Source organism: Rhopilema esculentum, chromosome 15 (assembly GCF_057945365.1).
Source record: "Rhopilema esculentum isolate cy_ngs chromosome 15, ASM5794536v1, whole genome shotgun sequence".
Taxonomy (NCBI): Eukaryota; Metazoa; Cnidaria; class Scyphozoa; order Rhizostomeae; family Rhizostomatidae; genus Rhopilema; species Rhopilema esculentum.
The window spans coordinates 5,434,285-5,458,329 of NC_142829.1; the positions used below are offsets into that span (position 1 = coordinate 5,434,285).

General features: G+C 35.6%; 1 protein-coding gene across 1 annotated transcript; it reads left to right on the forward strand.

Moving 5' to 3' along the window:
* The first annotated feature begins 2,540 nt into the window (after window positions 1-2,540).
* LOC135685245 (ammonium transporter Rh type B) lies at window positions 2,541-18,165 on the forward strand. Its single transcript, XM_089112647.1, has 9 exons — window positions 2,541-2,844; window positions 4,565-4,748; window positions 8,292-8,590; window positions 9,428-9,591; window positions 10,163-10,300; window positions 10,684-10,817; window positions 11,407-11,588; window positions 13,314-13,387; window positions 16,542-18,165. Exons 1-9 carry the CDS (start codon window positions 2,685-2,687, stop codon window positions 16,650-16,652), a joined length of 1,446 nt encoding a protein of 481 aa, XP_088968773.1. The 5' UTR covers window positions 2,541-2,684; the 3' UTR covers window positions 16,653-18,165.
* Window positions 18,166-24,045: the final 5,880 nt, after the last annotated feature.

Below are 24,045 nucleotides of genomic sequence, written 5' to 3' on the forward strand. Positions count from 1 at the left end.
TTGTCTTTTGAAAGACCTACCTCAAAAAGGGTTAAAGACATGGAGTTCTCTACTTTTTTCTATAGTGAAATAAAGCCATGAATGCAAAATGGACAAACCTGTATTTGATTCTAGATTTAAACAATATAAACAGATGACCTTTCTATGACGACAGTTGCAAATTCCCTTGTCGCTCAGATTTCAAGGACTAAGATAATCGGGAGATTTTTAAACGGACCAAGCTATAGCTTTCTTGCATTAAAGAAAAAGTTTGACCTCGTTGATTAAATCATTTATGAATTTTTGCAAATACTTTCTTCTTAACTTCTTAACACTGTGAGGGGTTAGAAAATTGAGGCCACCAGCCAAAACATTCTTATTACTAAGTCCTTGAGAGCGTTTGCTGCGTTTTGTCCAACAGAAAAACTTTTTCTAACACATAGGGTACATTGAGTAAAGGAAGGCGTTAATAATAGAGGCTGTTAATAAATTATCTGGTCAATGAAAGCCTTCAAATTCTGTAGCTTATTGTTGGTTTTGAAAAAATACTGATTTTTTATTTCATTGGAATATAACAAAGTAAGTGAAAATTTTTATTATATCTTTACTCAGGATGCTGTCGAATCCTGTTATAAATTTTTCAATTCATTGCTTCTGAATTTCTGGGTTGCCTAACAGAAGAATGTTTAAAAATGGGGGGGGGGTGGTTTATTTTCGCTTAACATAGCAGAAAGCAGAAAATACCCTAGGCCCTTTAAAAAACAAAAGAGTGAAGAAAGTATAGGCAGCATGGACCTAAGTGTATTTGTACTGGGGCAGTATTTGAAACTACAGGTTTTTTCTGACCAATGCAAAACACGTCGTGACCACTACCCTATAACCATAAATTTGATACAAACTATTCTGTTGAAACTGACAAGGTTTTTCAATCGAAATGATCATACCTACTCTATTTTACGTTAAATGAAATTGAATGAGGTTTTTTGGTTCATAGAGCTTTTTAAGCTAAATATATCATGATGGGAAGAAAAATTCTTTATGGCCACGAAAAATTAACCTTTTATTCAAATACAGAAATTCTTACAGCAACATTCAAATATATTAAGCCCTCAGAAAGGTTTCAGTAAATAGCTCCTAGAATTAATTTCTCTTATGTAATTTGTCTTTCCATATCTTTGTTTTATTAGTGTAGAATGTTTACTCGACAACTGTAAGTGTTATTTGCTAGGTGTAATCTTTTTTATGTAATTTTAACTTAATTAAAGTAAATTTGTTTAATGCAATGGTCACAGATTTACTATGCATGCTCCCTTTGCATCGTCTTGCAGTATGTTGTTTGTAAAATTTCATAGGAATGGAGAAAAGTTACGAAAGAAAAGTAACTACTATGATGCACTATTTTAAGGGGGTTTTACAACACTACTCAAAATCACAAGCTCAGCCTCATCTTGCTCTTAACTTGTTCTGAATTATTGTCCAATTTTGAGGTTTGTTCTTTCATAAAATTGTTCTTGTAAAAAAAACAGTGTATCCCCTATTTAGCATAAAGGCAGTTTTTGATTTACAATGAAATCTCGAGAGAATGAAATGCAGCTTTGACTTATGCCAAACAGTAGCATCAAAAGTCTATGTGTGTAAATGCGTGATTCAAAATTGTGTTTTCTGGTCTGCTAGTATAAAAGAAAGGTGCAACTTCTTCAAAGTGGTGGAGTTGCGAAGGAGGCAAATTTTCCAAATGGTGATGAGATGCTGTCTTTAGCTTCAAGATGACATTATACTCCATTATAAGGCCAATAGAAAACACATTTTCTTGACTAGAACTCTTCTTCTATATCAAAAATTGGAAATTGGCCTTGGCACCGACATGATAGGTACTAGCCAGTAGTCATTGATGTTTTCGATTTTGAAATTCAAGTGTCCCTGGCTTCAAACATCTGCCAAACCTGATAGCAATTTAGTATGTTGGTGGTTTTAATTCCGTTCTTATTTTGGGTATCATGCTTTCTTTTTCACAGTACTACGGTCTTATCTTGCATCGGCCACTCAGAAGCTCCTCTCATTTATTCTACAAAATCTTTGACCTTACAAAATCACAACAACTCTGTTGACATGATAACTTAAATACTGCATATTGAACAAACGGTGTATTGCGTGATCAAAGAGACATGTAGATCTTCATGATAAAACCTAGTAAAATTTAATTAGCTTTCTAAGAGCTCATAGCCAGCAGCTGTGATTAGAAACAATTTTTCCATAGAATGTTTTACCGTTATTAAATACTCAACATGATTATTGAATTCTGTTCTCAAATTACTTTCTTGTAAGGGGTAAGAGCGACGCTTAAGTTATTGATTCGGTGGGTGGGAGGAACCTATATGTTTGATTGTTTGATAAACTCTATCGTTCTTTACCCTAACCCTAACTCTAACCCTTATCACGAAAGTTTATAGGTTTCAAAATTGTCCAAGATAGAGGCCATCCAATGTTCCGATTAGCCTCGTACTGACAAATGTACGGAGATTCACCTTCGTCCAATCAGAAGTGAGGACAGAACAATAATGGTTTGTGTTTCTTGCGGAGAAATTTCTGACTTGATTTGAAGAAATTTGAGAGTAGTTCGGATGCAGCGAAGTCCACGATGGGCCCACGGCTTTGATTTACTGCAAAATAAAGCACAATTTTAGCGACCATCTTTTCTTGCAAAAATGTCTGGAGCAAGCAACGGAAAGGCAAAATTCGCAAGTTTGCTTCTCTTGTTTCAAGGGATTTTGCTCATTCTATTTGTCGTTTTTGTGGACTACGGTGATGAGCTGTTACCATCGGACCCTGGCAGGTTGAAGAAAGTAAAAACTAGAGAACTTGGAGGTAATGTGACTGATTTGTCGTGCAAATTTATTTTTAAAGGTAAATTGTGGCATTACAAAGTGTCGCTTGTATAGTTTAGGCCCTATGTTTGGGGTCAAGTCAGGTGATCTTCAGCATGGATATTGTGTGCAAACTTTTGTTTAAACAAGCGGAATTACGTAGATACAATTGTCCCAACAGCAATACAGACTTGAACTTTCAACTTTATTTAAAGTTTAGAATAGTGATAGTAAAAAAACATCACGCTGAATGTGTATTTCCAAATGATGTAGGCATTTCTTGAGTTTTTCCTTGCCGGTAAAAAAGTTGTTAGGTACCCCTGGAGCAACCCCAGATGTTTCCAATCAAAAGTAAGGACATTACACCTCGAGTGGTCGAATCATAAGTCTTTGTCGTTAACTTTTCATGTTTTCTCGCCATCTTTACAGTTGTTCTTTCTTGTCCCTTTTCCAGTTGAGAGAAGACCTGTTTATTCCAACGATACTTGGCATAAACCAGTTTTCTAGTCAGGTGCGACAGGGCAAAGTAATGAAAAGATATTCCACACCTTTCTGTTTAAACATTAGCCTTGGATTTATTTAAATCAAAATACATTCGCGAATAATAATAGCAAAATATTCGCAATACCGCAACTTCAAGCTTTTCAGTTTGGAGAAGTTTTTCGCCATTAAAATTGACTTTTGTTTTTAAACAAGTCCTAGCTGTTTTGTTGTTTCTAGTTTTGTGTTTTGAACAATGTCTCTCGTTTTATATTTGATTATTAATTTTTGCCCCATATTTGTGTTTATTCTCAAGTTCATATGTACAGTAAAGAGTTTTGCCAAGATCATAGTTCGGTTGGACCGATAAATCTGTCTAATAAAACATTATGTTTTTCTGCATAAGCTTAGCCTTTCAAAATAGGTTCAAAATTTTATAATAGAGCAGAAAATTTGTGCAACACACGTATGTCTTCTTCATAAGGCACTGATCAGAAATGAAAATTCAGATAACAACCAAAAGGTGGACATAATTTTTTATTAAAGTGCTTTGCAAAATAAATCAAGTGAAAGAAGGATGCTCTTGATTTTTACAGGAGGGAGGGGTGGCTTGCCAGTATTTCTGAGCTTAAAAAAGTTGTCATGAAGAATTTGCAACAAAATTTCTCAAAAAAGTATTTTGATCCAAGCTTTACATATGATGAAAATTTATCCCTGAAATTTATGTTACGTAAAGCACCATCCAAAATGCAAGCAAGTTTCTAAACAAAGTGATGGCCTGTTTCTCACTCTGTTAGTCACTCTGTTAATCGAGCTCCTTATGATCTGGGGTCAATAGAGTCTCTTTCAATGAGAGGTCTGGTATGTGTCTATAATCTTTAAATTTCTAAATGCATGACAACGCAGATTCAAATGTCAGACAATTATTCATTTGTATTTCATTATGACCCATGCTAGACAGACTTCCATTTGATGAAAAATACTTGAAGGAAATATTCTCTGTTGCAAGAGTAATCATTTGCTTAATAAAAAGCTCCCCAAATGTTATCGAAATTATTATTACTATTATTAAAACATTATTTACAATTGGTTAAAAATAATGATAGTTCTAACTTGAATTAATTAAGCTTGAAAGGAGGGTAGGAATGGTAAATAAAACTCACGCAAATGTGTGGATTATGTTACTTGCTCCTCAATCACTGTCAGACATTTTTAAAACATTTCCTTAATTGATATTTCAGTTTTTCAAGATATACATCTATTGGCACTTCTTGGTTTTGGTCTTATATTAACATTTCTCAAGAGGTACACAAAAGGGAGTATGGTTCATTCATTCCTCATTGTTGGCGTGGTTGTGCAATGGGCAACTCTGCTTCAAGGATTTTTTAAAATGGAAAGGAGTAAAGTTCTCCTGACCATTGATAGGTATGTGTGTTCAGCATTTGTTGATTTAGTTTAGATGGGCTTGTCAAATATCATAAAACGAACAAAGCACAGTTTGAGGACACTCTGGATATGTATGCTGGATAATGTTCATTCCTTCTAAGAAGGAGTAATAAGGATATTCCTTGTCTCCATTTGGGCAGTGCTGTCTCAGTGCTATGCTGTCAGGCCAAACTGGTGCACAAATCCTGAAAGATGAGGTCCATGGGGCTCTGAAGCAAATGAAGACAGGGAAAGCCCCAAGTCCAGACGGAGACTACATCAAGATGCTTCTGGCCAGTGGCGAAGCCAAAGGTCCTGCTTGTCCTGCTGGGCAGGACCATAAATTTCCAAAGATAACAATTTTTGAAATTAGAAAAATTGATTATTTGCCTGATTCAATGACATTTCTTGTCTTATTCTACACTTATACTTTGTGGCTGTGCCTTTTTTCAATTTTGAGACACAGGGAGACTGGAATAGAATTTCAAGTAGCCCATTGGTAAGTTGATATTGTCTAAAATTTAGCCCTGTGGCCAGTCCTGCCCAATACTTGTAGGCAGGACTAAACCCTGTGTTTGGTCCAGCCCAACAATGGGCAAACACCTCATAGCCCTGTTTTTGGTCCTGCCCCACAATAGAAGAAAACGATGGCACTCCTGTCCTTCAGAAAAGGCAGGACCTCAGGTCCTACTAGGGCTGTCCAAACCTTCGGATATTCCTATTCGGTTATTCGGCTTAAAATTTAACGAATATTCGGTTATTCGGCGAATATGGGTGTGGTAAAACGGGTGTGGCAGGGTGGTGGTAAAAAATTGCAATCTGAAAATTTCTTGAATTTAACCAACCTGTGAATATAGCTAATCAGTCATTACTATTCGATAAGTCAGAACCATTAATTTTTTTGTTTTCCTATTGATATTTCCTGTGTTTTGAGTAACTTCAAAGGGTGTGCTGCAAAGCAATTTTTAAAACGATTTTTCGTCAAAAATAAATGTTTTCTCGAACCTTCCCTAGCATTAGTTGCCCCTAATGGCCAGGAAGTCAGTATCAAATTAACGAGAAACCATAGTCATACGTTTTCAAAAAGGGTCGTTTTCCAACATTTTCAAAAGTGAAAAGCTTTCTAGCACGGGCTTCGACACAGGTTGGGAAGTGGAGGGGGGGGGGGGGAAGAAAATTTAACACTCACAACAAAAGATTTTGTGAAAAGTTATATTGTTCTGCAAAATAGTGTTAGAGCCATAGCCCCCCGGCCTCCCCTTCGTTGGAGGCCCTGTAGCACAAAAATTTCTCGAGGAAAAGCCCCATGACCCCCACCCGCAACTCACGCTCCACTCCCCTTGCCCCCTTCAAATCTTGCTTTATTGGCTTTGTAACTATTTCTTGGGTTTGCGATTTTTGAAGAAGGCCCGTATCCATGAAACTCTCTCTAAGATTGAAGATAGGAAGTTGCCTTTCTCCTTTAGAACAATCCTTGCAATCTTTTCCGAGGGTCTTCAGGGCGTGGCATCACACAATTTTTCTGGGTGATGTCACCTTTGAGCAGGACCACCTGTTCTTGGTTAGCTTCGCCACTGCTTCTGGCCTTATACGAGGAAGGGATTGACATGCTTTGGCAGCTCTGTGATGGAATCTACAAACAGGAATGTTTTCAAAAGAGATGCTACTGTCAATGTCCATCACACTGCCCAAGATACCATGCACATTAGGCTGCTCAAACCACTGCACCAGAAGTCTCAGAAGTCAAATCCTGAAAATTTTGCTCAAGATCGGCTTCCAAAGGATGAAATGTCAACTATTCCCACAAATACCAGGACAACAATATGTCTTTATGAAAGACAGAGGCCCAAGAAATGCTCAGTAAGAAGTCAATCTAAAAACAACAGGCCATTAGCCTTTAATTGACTTTTCCAAGGATTTTGACAAGGTTCGAACCTTTCGTTACATTGGGCTCTTCAAAATGCTAGAGAAGATCAAAATAAATGAGAAAGATATGAGAGTGCTACAGAACCTATATAAACAACAAACTGCAGCTGTTCAGATGCCTGGTGGTATCACAGAGGAGTTTGCAATAAAAGAGAAGTCAGACAGGGCTGTGTTGGCTTGTCTGACCTGTTCAATCTCTACAGTGAGGTGATTCTACATTTGTTGAAAGTAGTAACAGAATGCATACCAATCAGCACCATACATCTGAAAAACATCCATATGATCTTACTGGCTAGTTCAGGTGAAGGCCTACAGTGGCTTTTGGACAGGCTCACCCTAGAAAGCGGGCGCTACAGCCTTTTTATCCATGCCAAGAAAACAACATGCATGGTCTTATCTAAATCTGACCCTGAGTCAGCTTGCACATTGAAGCAGGGAATAACAGAGATCGAATTATCTTGGTGTCCTCCGTTTAACTTTCTTGGTGCTCCTATTACCTCCAACAGCCAAACTAAGAAAGAAATCTTCTCATATTCTACATATAGTTGATACTAATGTATGGTTGCGAATCATGGAATTTCACTGCTGAAACCCAGCACAATGTAGGGGCTTTTGGAATGTGGTTTTTCTGACGCATGTTGCAACATGTTGAAGATTTCCTATGTGGATAGAGTAGCCAGTGACAAGGTATTTGCTCACAGTCTCCTTGGCCATATTATTCACAAACAGTCACTCGAAGATCCACCGGCAGGACCAGAGGAGAAAAAGGGGGTCAAAGGAAGACCTTTCTGGACAATTTCCTGTAGGCAACAGCACAGAAGATTTGGGACACAGCCCGCCTTGAAACAGTATTCCAGACGTTTGGTTTGTCTAGGCCCACATCGGGTACGGCACTCTAGAAGAAAAAGATTCAAATGCTTCTTATTGCTGTTTTGAAATTTTTAATTGTAGTATCTATAGGATTCCAATTCTTATATAAATGTACAATGTCCCATTTATATATATATAATATATATGTATATATATTTTCCTTTGCAATACCGTAGAATCCCGTTATAACTTACTCGGTTATTACGTACTTTCAGATAAAACGTACCGGTGTGCTTGGTCCCGGCAAAAGGTGTGCTTGGTTTTAGTCAATTTTTACTTACCCTCGTTACAATGTACTTCGGATATAGCACACTTAATATGCTGGTCCCTTAAAGTACGTTATAACCAGATTATACTGTAGAGCTTTTCTATTTTGCCAAAAACCAAACCAACCCTCCCAATGTGATTTGATCTTTTCACATCAATTGTTACATCACTTGCTTTTGATGGCTCTATCTAATCCAGTGACCTTTTATTTTTGTTGTTTTTGATTGCTTTTCTTTAAATGACAATGAAAGCCAGCAGTAACATATGATTTAAAAGCTTCAATCTACTTCCCTGAAAACTTTAATCTTGAATCCTATTTGAATTAATGTCATGTCTTAAAATCCATGTCCTTTTACTAATGAATCTGGAAATCTTGGTAATTCAAGTTGTCTGCATTCTTTAACCCTTGGGTATTAGATTTGTTTTTTGAAATTCTTATGCAGTAAAAAAGATTCTTAGCGTGATATAATTTTTTTTTAGAATGATCTCAGCTGATTTTGCTGCAGTGGCCATATTGATATCATTTGGTGCTGTTCTAGGGATTGCCAATTCAGTACAGTTGCTAACAATTGCTCTCCTGGAAGCTTTATTTTATTCAATAAATGAAGGAGTTTGTACTACAATTTTATATGTTTCTGATAATGGCAAAACATTCTTTGTCCATGTTTTTGGTGCAGTCTATGGTGTAGTTGTTGCACGAATGCTTTATCGTGGGAGAGTGTTTCGTAATAGTGGTCTTCTATGCTCATCATATAATTCAGAGGTATTCACTTTGATAGGTGAGTGTTATTTTATTTTTGTCAACTCCTGATATATTCAAAATTGTTTCAAGATAAGGTAGAACTAACATGTAGAGAGATATGTAAATTGATTTGATAAGAACTTTCAGTTCTAGGTATGAATGTTGAAAACCTGTTTTCTCTGAGCTCATTGATTTTAATTTTTAATAGATTCTCCACTTGCAACACATTGCATATGAAGCTAGGATGTTAGTCTTCCAAGTTTATGGTCATGAACAGCTGTTTTAGCTGGAACAGCTGTTGTACCATTCCATATGCTCTCTTTCTTGCTTTTTAGTTGTCAGCATTTTCTTTCTCTTAATGATTTGACCTTCTAAGCACATTTGTCTTTTATGGAGCTGTTTTATTCTTTTTTATTCAAAATAGGCAACTAATACAATTGTTTTTATCAAAATTATTTTACCTTTATCATCCATGGTTGCTTTTGATAGAAATTGAAACAAATGAATGTGCATTTGATTTGTTTCAATGTTTTCACATAACTGAAAGATGTTTACTTACCAGTTTACAGTTTTAAAGAAGATAATACAGGGGATCAGTGGAACCTTAGTTGTTGCTACTCTCAGATTTTGTCAGCATTCTCTCTGATTTTTGAATTGTTTTTGTTGATTTTTATCAAAATATTGGTGGTTCACAAATCAAGTGACATTTTTTATGAACTTGACAAGCATTGTCAAAATAATTATAATGCTACATTTTTTGATCTACATCTGATCATCAACTGTTTACAAATCAATTTTAAAAGTTTTGAATTTGAATTTGCAGTTTATGAGTTAGAATAGTCTATGCAATGTTTTGATGATGTTGTGCTTCTAGGTACAATGTTCTTATGGGTTTACTGGCCAAGTTTCAATTCCTATGGTGCAGATGATATTACACGACAAAGGGCAATGGTAAACACATTTTATGCCCTTGCAGCAAGCTGTGTTGCAACATTTGCTTTTAGCGTTTTGTCTAGCTCAGAATCCAAGCTGCATATGGTAAGTGGTTATTTTTTCAACTTTATACAAACTGTCTTTGCAGCTAAAAAAGGGTGTTGGCTTTAAAATGTGTGCAGTGAAAAAAGTATAATGTCACATTTACCCTTAAAGTTATTAATCGTTTACATCACAGTTTTCAACAGAAATCATTCTGACTATGACAAGCTTTCATAACATCCCATAAGATTTTATGGTGCTATACTGCAATCCTTGCAGAAGAAAAGAAGTAAGCCTTTCAATCCCCCATCTGGAGGTACCGAATGACCCACACAGCAAAAAATAACCAATCCATCGAATGACCTCAAAATAAGCATCTGCCAAACCTATTGCAAGTAAGCATCTCCCAAACCAACTGCAAATATAAAGTTGTTCAGGCAATAGTATGCTTGCTACTTTTGTTTTTGGCATTGACTAGGTATGATATTACATGCTTTACTCAACGTGAAACATACTTCATTCAGATGCTCTTATGTTACCAAGCCAGTTCTTTAGATTCATCATAAAGCAGTTATTTTGGGTAGTGAAATAAAAGGTCGTTGTAAGAAGCAATATGTTTGTTTTGACACCATAGGGTCATATACAGAACGCCACTCTAGCTGGTGGAGTTGCAATTGGATCTATTGCACAAATGATAATACAGCCTTGGGGTGCTGTTCTCATGGGCTTGGTCGCCTCTCTTATAAGTGTTATTGGTTATCGTTACATACAAGTATGTTCTAATTTTCAAAATTACTTATGTTAAACTATGATTTTTGATTGTTATCTTATTTTTATCCTCTAGCTTAAATTTCCCCTATAAATAAAAATATCTATAGAATAAGCCTCCCCCCCTCGAATAAGCGCCCCCCTCGAATAAGCCCCCATTCAAAAATATCAAAAATAAATAAGCCCCCAGGGGGCTTATTCGAGGATAAACGGTATCTGTCATTCTGTCAATCATTATTAGCCAACCAATAAGCGTGTGAATGATATCACGTTCGCCGATTGGTCAATTGTTGATTGACAGGCTGCGGCTAATACCAATTTAGTATCTGTAATAAAACAATTTAGTATCTTGTCGACTGCCTTTAAAAATCTTATGGATTTTTTTAGAGGAAGCTAGAACGAAGATTCAGGATATTTGACATCAGGGGTGTTTTGGCGATCCACGGATTTCCAGGACTGCTTGGAGCCATAGCATCTGTAATTGTAACCGCAATGGCCAAATATGGGACCTACAAGACCAGGTAATGACAATTATAATGATTAGCCCAATGTAAGGAAGCCGTGCGCTCGGTTCTTCGGCAGACCATCGAGCCATTCGACAGAACATTTACTCAATATTATTTACATGCAATCATGGTATTTCAAAATGTCGGTTCTATTTTTGTATACATAATATGTGAATATATTACCAAGACGTATTATGTATCTAATCATTTCTGGATATAAGCATTGTTTATATATTGAAACCTGAATATTAAGTTTGTTTTTCTCAATAAACGACGTCATATTCCATTAGGTATGTTTGTGAGTCATCTACCTTACAATTTTATTTTTAAATTTCAAGACCAGTATTGTCGATGTTACCGAGAAGCAATATAATCAGGGTGTTTGCCTGTAAACTTTGAAAAAGGTACTGTTTTTGAGATGTTTTTTGAATGGGGACGGTTAGAAATTCCGTGTAAATAATTGCCACAACAGGGGAGTTTGGAAATTTCAAGGTAGAGTGCCCGCCTGACTGTAATAATATCGTAGAAAAAAGGTAGCCATTTTTATCACGAGTCCGCCTTTTTGTCTCAAATGTAGTCATGCAACTGTTTCTTTTTCTTCCAGCCTCTATCGCCTGTACCCGGCTGTTACACCAACAAGCAATTCAACAGCTTATAACGAACTAACGCAGTTTGAGCCCGACATTCCTCCTGGCCTAAATCGATCACTTGGGCAGCAGGCAGCGTTCCAAATTTCTGGCCTGTTTCTAAGCATCTCGGTTGCATTGCTTGGTGGATTGATAACTGGTAAGACTGAGCTCGGGGGACATGGCAAATCCGAATAGGCAACAGGTTTTCCTCAATGTCATATTGAAAGGATAGCGTTTCCTCACCCTAGACGAATTGTGATTTGTTTATAATTATATAGTCAGATACTCAATAACTCCTTTAAGTGTATGACACAAGGCTAATTTGATTAGCCTATCCGGATTTGCTAGTTTAGCCTTGAACTTGTTTTTAGTATATGTTATCTTAGCCATTGCGACACCAGTTGCAGACCGGTTGTCGCTTGTTGCATGTTATTCCTATGATGTGAAACACACCTTTTTATGCTCTCGCAACAGTTGCCTGAAATGGGACTCTGTTCTACTTTCTGCAACGATTGCCAGCATTTTCATATCCAATGCATCGTGGAACAATGTACTGTATCACTAGCGTAAAGAGAATATCTACTGAAATTTGTTTACTTTTTCGTCTCAGAGAATATATAATTTACCATTTTAAAAAGTTTAAATATAATTTTTACTTCCAGCAAGCTCTTAAGTCAATGGTCTTCGTTTAAATGAGGAATATACACATTGTTTAGCTATGTGTGCCTAGATCAAATTTCTAGGCTCTCATCTGCTTTCTAAGTAACTTTATACGATTTTACCCTCGACCGTATCATCCATGAGTCATTTAAGTATTTATCCATGAGTCACTTAAGCATGAACGTAATACTAGACCCATTTCAAAACGCACAGAAAGCCCTATACACTTTTCGATGTCCGACATGTATTTTTATTCAATCGACATGATTTCAAGAACCGATATTTCGGTTACTTTGCTTCGTGAATTTTTGTATTTTTGGCATAAAGTCAGTCCAAAGACTTCAAATTTGCACCTACCACGACAACTATTGATTAATTTATATTACAACCGTGTTAGATATTCACATTTATGGCTAATCCCCAAGGAAACAGTCTGCTTTACGAGATTTTTCCTCCATTTAGATATGACTTACAAGAAAGATTATCGCCTTTATTCTTAGTTCAATTTTTCATCGCTCTACAAAGAAGCTATCTTTGGCTAAAATACATAAGCTGGCTATTGATTTAAGACATAAAAAATCCATCAGCTCACGAATATTCATTATGAACTGTTAATTAATAATGACACTAGGCCTAGCTTTGGCTTTGAAGATACTGCACAGTTTGATGACGTAGAACAATATATCTGTCAAAAGACCAATATTGCAACCCCCCACCTCCCCCCCCCCCGAAACAACAAATTTCGTTGCAGAGTTAGCTGAAATAAAAAAGAGAGGGTATTATTGACAATTCGCAAAAGTTTAATGTAATGTATCAAGATTTTGGTGGGCTTTACATAAATGGGCTAGGATGCTAGGAGGTGTTTGATAGATCAAATTCTGGGCAGCCGATTGCACGGGCTGGTTTTATCTGTTAAAAATTTTTATAGAATGTAGGTTGGTTTTGATTAGTAATGTTTGTGAGATTGTGAATTGAATTGCAATAAGAAACAAAAAGTGATTTTTCTTTATTATTCTTTTATGAAAATTGTAGATGTAAATGTTTCATTGTCATCTGTGAGACTTAGCAAGTTCAATTCTGCGTAGATCACCTGTCAGCTTTCATTGTAAAACATTATACAATTTGTAATTTTGAGAGAAATAAATGAATAGCGATATTTGCAACCGTAAGATTAAAAGTGTACGGTTTTTTATTTCCTCCAAAATTTTCTTTTTGTTTATAGGCTTTCTAGTGCGAACTCAGTTCTTTGATCCAGTCGACGAGGAAGATGCTTTTAATGACTATCACGACTTCGAGGTAAGATGAATAAAACAAATTTTGTCAATTTACCGTCACTTATCATTTATCTACAATATATATTGTCGTCAACAACATGATCAGTCATCATCATAATCAGTCATCATCATAATCAGTCATCATCATAATCAGTCATCATCGTAATCAGTGATCATCATAATCAGTCATCATCATAATCAGTCATCATCATAATCAGTCATCATAATAATCAGTCATCATCATAATCAGTCATCATCATAATCAGTCATCATCATAATCAGTCATCATCATAATCAGTCATCATCATAATCAGTCATCATCATAATCAGTCATCATCATAATCAGTCATCATCATAATCAGTCATCATCATAATCAGTCATCATCATAATCAGTCATCATCATGATCAGTCATCATCATAATCAGTGATCATCATAATCAGTCATCATCATAATCAGTCATCATCATGATCAGTCATCATCATGATCAGTCATCATCATAATCAGTCATCATCATAATCAGTCATCATTCATCATAATCAGTCATCATCATAATCAGTCATCATCATAATCAGTCATCATCATAATCAGTCATCATCATAATCAGTCATCATCATAATCAGTCATCATCATAATCAGTCATCATCATAATCAGTCATCATCATAATCAGTCATCATCATGATCAGTCATCATCATAATCAGTCATCATCATAATCAGTCATCATTCATCATAATCAGTCATCATCATAATCAGTCATCATCATAATCAGTCATCATCATAATCAGTCATCATCATAATCAGTCATCATCATAATCAGTCATCATCATAATCAGTCATCATCATAATCAGTCATCATCATGATCAGTCATCATCATAATCAGTCATCATCATAATCAGTCATCATCATAATCAGTCATCATCATGATCAGTCATCATCATAATCAGTCATCATCATAATCAGTCATCATCATAATCAGTCATCATCATAATCAGTCATCATCATAATCAGTCATCATCATGATCAGTCATCATCATAATCAGTCATCATCATAATCAGTCATCATCATAATCAGTCATCATCATAATCAGTCATCATCATAATCAGTCATCATCATAATCAGTCATCATCATAATCAGTCATCATCATAATCAGTCATCATCATAATCAGTCATCATCATGATCAGTCATCATCATAATCAGTCATCATCATAATCAGTCATCATCATGATCAGTCATCATCATAATCAGTGATCATCATAATCAGTCATCATCATAATCAGTCATCATCATGATCAGTGATCATCATAATCAGTCATCATCATGATCAGTCATCATCATAATCAGTCATCATTCATCATAATCAGTCATCATCATAATCAGTCATCATCATAATCAGTCATCATCATAATCAGTCATCATCATAATCAGTCATCATCATAATCAGTCATCATCATAATCAGTCATCATCATAATCAGTCATCATCATGATCAGTCATCATCATAATCAGTGATCATCATAATCAGTCATCATCATAATCAGTCATCATCATAATCAGTCATCATCATGATCAGTCATCATCATAATCAGTCATCATTCATCATAATCAGTCATCATCATAATCAGTCATCATCATAATCAGTCATCATCATAATCAGTCATCATCATAATCAGTCATCATCATAATCAGTCATCATCATAATCAGTCATCATCATAATCAGTCATCATCATGATCAGTCATCATGATTATCAGTCATCATCATAATCAGTCATCATCATAATCAGTCATCATCATGATCAGTCATCATCATAATCAGTCATCATCATAATCAGTCATCATCATGATCAGTCATCATCATAATCAGTGATCATCATAATCAGTCATCATCATAATCAGTCATCATCATGATCAGTGATCATCATAATCAGTCATCATCATGATCAGTGATCATCATGATCAGTCATCATCATGATCAGTCATCATCATGATCAGTCATCATCATAATCAGTCATCATCATAGTTATATTCATCGCCTCATCGCCTTTCGCACATAATATATCGTTCCCAAATTGACATTTCCCCCAAGCATTTTGCGAATTAGTTTTAGACCTAAACAGATGTTCCCTATAATTCTACCCTCTGCTTCCGGCTAATGGTGTCTGTCATTTTGCCCAACGGCATAACAAACGTGACTGAAAATGTCAGTCTCTCTGGGTCACTCTGTTCCTGTGCATTTTTGCTTTCATTTCTAGTGTCAAGTTTAACGTTCTAGTTTTAATGATCCCGATTGTTTAAAACCCACTTGATAACAAGGGCTGCAGACATTGATGAGAAAGAGAATAACTAAGACCGCATTTAAATCCACCTTGTCTTACTCAAAGTAGAGCCAGCTAGACGTAGGACAATCAATTGCTATTTGATATAAGGTATCGGAAGCCAAAAAGGGTAGTTAAAATACAGGGTTGAATCACTGTCTATGGTTACGTTGTTTTGTAATATAAGGCGAGGTTATGTTGTTAGATATAAGGCGAGACTTTAAACACATTTTCGATGTTTAAGACCTTTTTCATGCTTGATTTCATGTCTCCCCCGCTCCCCGCCCTCATTGACTGCATTGGTTGTTTTAACGGGTTGAAGTCAGCTTTTGTTTCTTCACAAACATGCCAGTTGCCATAGCTACTCAAAGGGATGGCTCACTCCTTTGATCTTTCACCTCCAAGGGGTTCTCTGTAAATTTTGTTCCCTATTCTAGCTTTTGCAATGGTTTGCAGCAGGGGTGCCGCCCTAAAATGTTAGGACGGTGGGTGTGTTTTAGGCAAATTCAAGAGATCCATGACCCATGACCACACCCCTCCATACCCAATATACTTGCATTTGTGTTAAAGACTCTCCGCTGTGTGTAGAAATTATTCAAACTATTCAATGACACAAAAGACTGATAAGAAATTGCTCATTAATGAGGAAACTATAATATAAGAGAGGGTTGCCAACACGGAATTCGTCCAACAAAATATGAACTCACTTTGTTAAGGGGGAGGAAGCCCTTCCAAAATCCCTCTGAATTTCAACAAGGGACCCCGAGCCCCCTGAGCCCCCCTTCACGGCACAACTGGTTTCCATGTAGGTAACCATAGGATATTTCATGGCTTCTGATGATTTCCCGCTTACTTTTAGGAGAATCTTGAGGGCTTTTGTGAGACCGACCAAGATGACAACATCCCTGACGATGCTTCACAGACATCAAAAGATTTGACGAGAAATAACAGCGTCGGTGAGCCAGTTTAGGAGACATTCTTCATAAAGTAGATTGTTGCGCAAGTCGCCTAATGCAGATAGGTATGAACACTAAACTTAGTTTCGATGTTTCATTTTTATAGGAAAAAGAAATTTCTCTTCACTAGTTTTATTTTACATTGTCAAATTTAAATACCTGTTCTCTCTTCTCCCAAATTTCGTATGGAACTTCCCTTAGAACAGTCTTCTCGAAACTGAGAACCTGAAAATACCCCGGGCAAAACTGATGTTTTTTTCTTTACCATATTGACCTTTGATGCTTGAAGGATTTTTTTAAACAAGCCGTTGACCAATTAAACTATTCTTCTTTGAATTGCTTCCCTTCATCGGTATCCAGGACAATCTAAATCTTCCCACCAATAAGCAAAGTCTTTTAATGCGGCCTTTATCGGAATTAGCAAAAAGGTTTGGTTTGTTTGTCGCTCCATTACAGTTTTATTTCTATCTCCTCTAGATCCCCCTTTTCTAGCTTTCGATTTGATGTGCCCTAAGACATTGATAGTTTTTCAATATATTGATAGCATGAATGCTTACGATTTAAATCTGATATACAAAGCAGTAAAATATTTCAACTTGGCAGTGTCCAAATTCGTTTGTTATTTTTATTACTGAGGTAAGTTTTAACGTAAATTAGCTTAACCTTGCTTTAGCTGAGATTAGCAGCAACCCTAAAAAGATTTTTCAATGTTCAATTGCATGTAGATTAAGAGGTTTTAAGCAGTATTAATTTGGAGTTGTATTACAGTTATCAGATACCTTATCGCAGAATGTATAAAATGAATAGCTATTTTATAAGTATATCCAATTGATCGTATATAGATGATTTTTTACCAGATTAAGCAATTTAATTTTATTTTTGGTTAAGTTTATAAAACATAGTTGCGTAGTTCTCATTTTAATTTGCGAAAACCGAGGCACAGATGACGAACCCAAATGAGATGCAAAACGTATTGATTTATCGCTAAAACGAGTTCCAGGGTGAACAAACCAAATCCCATTGTAAGCAGTAAGTATTTTAGTCAATCAGTACCTCTCTCGCTTTGAAATATCTTGAATGACCTGTCTGCTACTCAATGCATTTATGAATAATCCTTGAAACGGTTGTTTTAATCCCCAGTCGCTTTCCACGGAAGTAAAGATTGAAGTATCAAAATCTTGCCAATTATGATTGTATCCACATAGAGAATGCAAATTCTATCCCTTTTTGAACCGAGTTTCATTTTCGTATTGTCAGGAATGTGGTTGTCAAAGGGATGATTTCGAAGATTGTGTCTTTTAATTTTTTGTAGCCGGTTTTTATTTTAGAAAGGACCATCTAGAAGGATCGAGATTTGATCAATTTTTAAGAAGCTCCTGTGAAAGATTTTATCGTAGTATTGTTTTACGTAAAAATGTTTGCTTTTACTCAAATAATAGTTTCTTAGCTATTGTGTGCACATTGTAGCTTTAACTGTAGTTAAGAGAAATGTCTTTAATTAAATCTATGATGATATAAGTGCACATATCTCCCTTTCCTTTTTTTAATTGCTTCTTTTTCTGTTTAGCAAAGATTTCATTCAATTATCGTATTTTTGATAATTGTTTTTGGCAGCCGATCAAATAGAAAGAAAACAAAGATAAATGCGAACGAGGTTTGAGATTTGCGAACGAGGAATCTCTGCCACTGCAATCATTATTGTCGCTATTGTAATCATTATACTGGATATCATAATTATATTCGTCACAATGACCATCCTCACTATAATTTTTATTATCTTCACCATTAAATACCACGATGCAACTTCATGGTATGTTATCACATTCCAGCTTGATATCTCAAAGACTTATTGCTAACAATGGGCCTTTGCGAGGGTGGCGACGGTCCAAACAACGGCAGTAATTGATTTTAGACAGTCTAAAAATGCATTATGGGATGCTTACGTAACGCAATGGCTCAATGTTAGCAATGAGTCTTTAAGCTGAATTCACACTGGACACGTCGCGGCGCGGCGCGTCACTGAGCGTCATCGAGCGTCGCGTCATGTACTTTTTCATGCTATTCACACACGATGCGTCATCGAGCGGCACGTTTTCTGTTTTCCCATGCTGTTCACAGCAAACTTGCAAGATTCTCGACAAATTGCACTGTATTCCTTGCATCGCAAAATCAAGCCGGACATTTACGTTTGCTACAGAAACGGATAAAACGGTAATCTGAAGCTAATATATCAAAAACAGCATCTTGGCCTGAATCGTCATCTTGGCATCGAGGTATTCTATGTATTTAAATTAGTCTCGTGCGGTTTCTTCGACATTTCGGTTCGAGAGGTTGGCCAATGTTTTGAAAGGAACACGATTCTCTTCAAGCATTCATTAGAGAACCGAAATTTTTATTTCGGTAGAATAGTGCATTTGTTGACAGTCGCAAGGATAGTGCATTTGTTGCTCATATGTCAGGATGGCAGGCAGTAGCAGTAAAAGAACTGGACTTGATGACTTTGTCAAAATTGGAAAAGAGCTTTACAGCTCCTCTGAAGAACATCCAACGAACATTTCCTCACAGTGTGCGCCCGTATTTCCTTTTCACTTGATAACGGGCTATGCTCGAAATGTCGTTATTTATTTAAAAAAAATATTTTTTAGGTACAATTTACTTACATTGATTACGTTATTATAGCATAATATTGTACCGCACGCATTTTAGTACAAGTTAACAGTATCCGATAATATTCCTTCAAAAGTTTTTAAAATGGCAACAGATGTTGTCTCGTTTCCCTTTTTTATGAAAACGGCTAATGCTATTTAAAAAATAAATGAACTAACTGGCAACTTAGAATCAGAAACTGCAATAGTTTATGAATGGTTATGTGAAACTTTTTTGTGCTTAACGATGATAACAGCAAGCCAACCGATTCAATTTAAAGCCAACCGATTCAATTTAGAGGAATCTAAAGTTAAAATTAATGGTTTTACTATAAAAAAAGGCAAGCATGTTATATTATTATGAGTAGCATTGGACCTTCAACTTAGATTAGAAGAACATATAAAATTTTTTGCAAAGAAGCTGGAAAAAAGTAAACGGTCTTATTTTAACAAACTTGAATTTTTGTTCTGTTATTTGGATGTTTTGCAGTAGGAAAGTAAAAGCCGGATAAACAGAATTCATCAATCAACTTTTGAATAACTTTTGTTAAAGAATAAATCAATAGATTCTGACAAAAAATTTACAATATCTTACAATAGAAGTTTATAAAAGATTTAACAGTGTAAATCCTCCTTTACTGGATGAAATATTTTCCATAAATGAATAGCCATATAACTTGAGAACCTTCCAATCTAAAACAGCGGAGCCTCATTACAAAAAAATTTTTGATTTTGTACAGGGTCATATAGATGTGGCCATATATAGAACTCAATACCAAGCGAAATAATATACTCTCCAATTTTACAAATTTTCAAGAAGAATCTCTGAATTTTCATCGTCCAATTGTAGTTGGTTTTAATTAGCTTCAGTATAGCTAGAGATTAGACAAATTCTAAATGAAAAAGATAAAAAGCAAAATACGTAATACCTACAATGTCCTATGGCTAATCGATTTGATACTTGTCAAAAATACTTCGTCACACTCTCTGCTAACGATATTCACACCTTGAGATCAACCAAGATTAAATATGGTAAAAAGATTATTAAAATATATAAGACAGCAAAATGCTAAAAAAAACAGACTCGTGACAGGTTTGTGAATATTTTGTTTTGTAACAATTTCAAAACTTGTTGCTAGTTTCTTTTGCATTCACCATTAAGTCTTACTTTTTCATCTTAATTTTCTATGCTGGTCTTTAAGACCAGCATTTTCGTGTTCAGCATCTTCTGAAATCTTTTTAATTCAAGGGTATTAGTCGATTAGTTCTTCATTCTCTTTTTCAACGTTTTCCTTGCAATTTTATTCACAAAACTTTCGCCTTTCTTTTTAGAGTGGACCCATGTATTCTTAGGCAGAAAACTGCTTAGAAAATCACTTGGCCACATTAGAATTTTGGAATCCTCTTGGTTCTCCGAATGGCTGCAGTCTGATGATGTAAAGTTTTCCTTACATTCGTGTAGTCTTAAAACATCGTTTGACTTCTTTAAAAGTTTATTTCAAAACAAGATTGGGTCTATCAATATCTGCCAGATGTGCTAAATCATTAAATCTGAGTAAGTTCACCATGAACACCATGAAAACCTGAGTCAGTTTTTAATCATGCAACTGCTGTTGCGGTGACAGTTTTTGCTACTTGAATTACAATGACGAAAATGACAAGGTCTCGATCTCTACTGAATATACTCACAATATTTTAACTTGGTTTTCACTGTCCCAAGGCCTTTTTACAGGAGAAGAGAAAAATTATAACCTGATCTCGACAGCTTGACCCAGCGTAGTTAAGCTGTTACAAGGATTTTTTCACAGACATCTACTAGGATAGAGCAAGACTCGCTTCTTTATTCAAACATTTACTTCCATAAAGTTATCTTGGTAATTGATATGTTTATTAGAGCTAGTTCTCGTGAATAATGGATTTGAGATTATTCTGTAATGAGTCTGTCCTGTTTTTGTATTCCGGCTGTCGTTGATTTCTAGATATTTTTACATGTTATATGAATCTATCGTAGAAATTGAAATGCAAGTATCCAGATAGAACCTATTCACGGTGTTTTGACTTGTGTTATGTAAGTGAATTACCAGGGATCTATTTCTTAACAAGAGAAGCAAGAGGAGGCTCTTGAGATATTCAACACTGCTGACGTCAAAGGAAAGCTCTCTACGTAACTGTCGCTTTTAAGAGGGCGCTGACAAGTGTTTTCAAAAGCTTGAAAGTTTCACAGTAAGTTAGTTTGTTGTAAAGTTGTAGTTTTTCTCTTTTAAGATTTTTTTGGAAGGGAAACTTGTCTCAGAGATTTATACCGAAATGCTATCCTGTAGCAGAAAGAATGATGAATAATGTATCTCATTTTAGGCTCGATATAATTTTTTTCAAGAAATATGCATATGAAATATGCTATGAAATGGCGTTAAAGTGTTGATGTCTCTTACTGAAAAAAATACAATCCTTGATTCTTTTTTACTTTTCTTGCAAAATTGAATACACAATGCTAAGGTTTGCTTTTCTGTTCAATTTAAATCGTCATTTTATTTATTGGATATTCTGTACATTTGATTTATTTTAAGTGGGAAGTTTTTTCAAGTTTTTCAGCTCCAATCGATAAACTTGCTGATATGCTAGATACGGTAAGTGAATATCTGCAACATGATTCCCCTTTACTGTCTGAGCAGGACTTGCTGCAGATTGTTAGGCCACTGTGTGAAGACATCAAAGTTGAAAGAATTCTGAAATTGGAAATTTCGCGGCTTTAAAAGCATTCATTTGAGCTGAGCAAGGGTTATTTAGTTTCTTTTATTTATCAAAAAACAGATTGAATAGTTTCATCGAACTCGAATCGAAAGCTGTTTTGGAAACTTGCTTTGTCTCGAATCGTTCACGGTTGTTAAAGATGTAATTTACCTGACAGTTTCTGCTGCTCCTGCTCTTATTTTGGTTTTCTTTGCATTTAAATAATTGCTATAAAATTTGATACACTGTATTCAGAAAGTTTTACTGTATCGACAATTTATCCCTCAATCCCTTACCTCAATCATTGCTTACCTGGATCAGACGATAAGAGTACAGCGTCATGTTTGTCTCTGCTGAAGACTATAAGCATGTTTTGTATGATATCGGCATGTACAAAAGTGTCTAAGGCCTTCCACACAAAGAAACGTGAAACAGTTTCACAAGCAGCCTGTAGAGAAGACTGTTTCTGTAGCACCTGTTTATATTGACCTGAATTTACTTTCTAGATTCGGATAGTGGCTTTATGGGGTGGTTTGAGTCAAATTTTTCAGCTGGTGCAAACCATTTTGCATGTGTTTCGAGAATTCTTGAGACAATTCCTAATCATCAAATAGTACTTTACTAGACCAGCTCGAGAAATTGACAGTTCTTTAGCTTTGCATTTTTTCTTCCTTTTAGATAACAGTTCTGGACAAAGAAAGGGATGAAGACAAATTCTACCTGTTTTGGATGTAGTAAAAGAAAGTAAAATGCGAGTGAATTCAGTGATATTGGGCAACTGCTGTTGGTTTGGCCGGCTTCTGCTGCAACTGAGATGAAGTAAGTCAATACAATTTTTTCATTTCATTTTTCATTTTCAATTTTTTGGATAAGAGAATACCCTAGGAGGGTTATTTAATTTTTGGAAAGGGGAACCCGTTTTAATTTCAGTTTCGAAATTTTACATCTGTTATTTGTTTTGCTTGTTTTGTTACTTGAAAATCTTATTAAATCTTACTTATTTCCTTACGATATGATACTGCAAAAGTTCTGGATTGTAAAGGAATCTTAGAATTCACTTTGGAATGGTTCAGTCGTTCAATGTGATATTCTAAGGTGGATCTGCAAAGGAGTTTATGCTGTCACATGTTCCGTCCTTGATTAGTCAGTTGATAAATTCAATTGCCGAACGTTGAAATTGCCTGATTGTGGGTTAAATAGGGAAGGTTTCTTTGCTGGTAGATTTTACTCCTGGAAGGTCACCACCCCTTCTCCTAGCCTGCAAATAAAGGCACAATGGGAAAATGTTTCAAGATTAAAAATTCATTGCCAGTCAAACAGTCCTTTTGTAAGTGACTTAAATTTTTTTGTCAGTTGATAAGCTTCACATGCTATATGCAGAAAAACTTTGGCGTAAAATAACGGCTTCAGGAGAGGACCCTCGTCACGAAATCCTTCATCTGAAGAAGAATGCTCATCTTTTTTGGAATAGTTGTACTATACCATGTGAGCATAGCTCGAAGTTTTCTGATATATCTTTTTACCTTGTCTTCGTTGTACGTTGAGGAATTATTAGCCGCTTTTTTCATTTTTAAGGTCAAATTTGTTTAGTTGATATCATTCTTTTAGCTAAATATACTCTTTTTAGCGAAAATTATGACCATATTTGGATGATATTGCTAAGAAAGTTGATAGAGTGTAAGGACATTTGGATATTTCTTGGACTGACGAAACGAACATCTCAAAAGAATACCTTTGAGCTGGAGGCAAAATTTATTGTATGACTGTAGAATTGCTTTTAACTGAAAGTGGGTAAATAAGATATCACCCCTTCATAATGAGGCTCTATTCACATGCTGTCCGCGCATTCTTAAAAAAATGGATAACTTACAATTTGTCAATATTGTTCAAGGTTTGTTGATTCTTGCAGCTCGTATCGTTCAATGTCGTAAATGTGTCCATCGAAACGTTACATTCATTGTTTTTTGGTATTTTTGCAATCTAAACCGAAGTTTTGAATTAATCAAAAATCAAATTAACATACCTCATGATG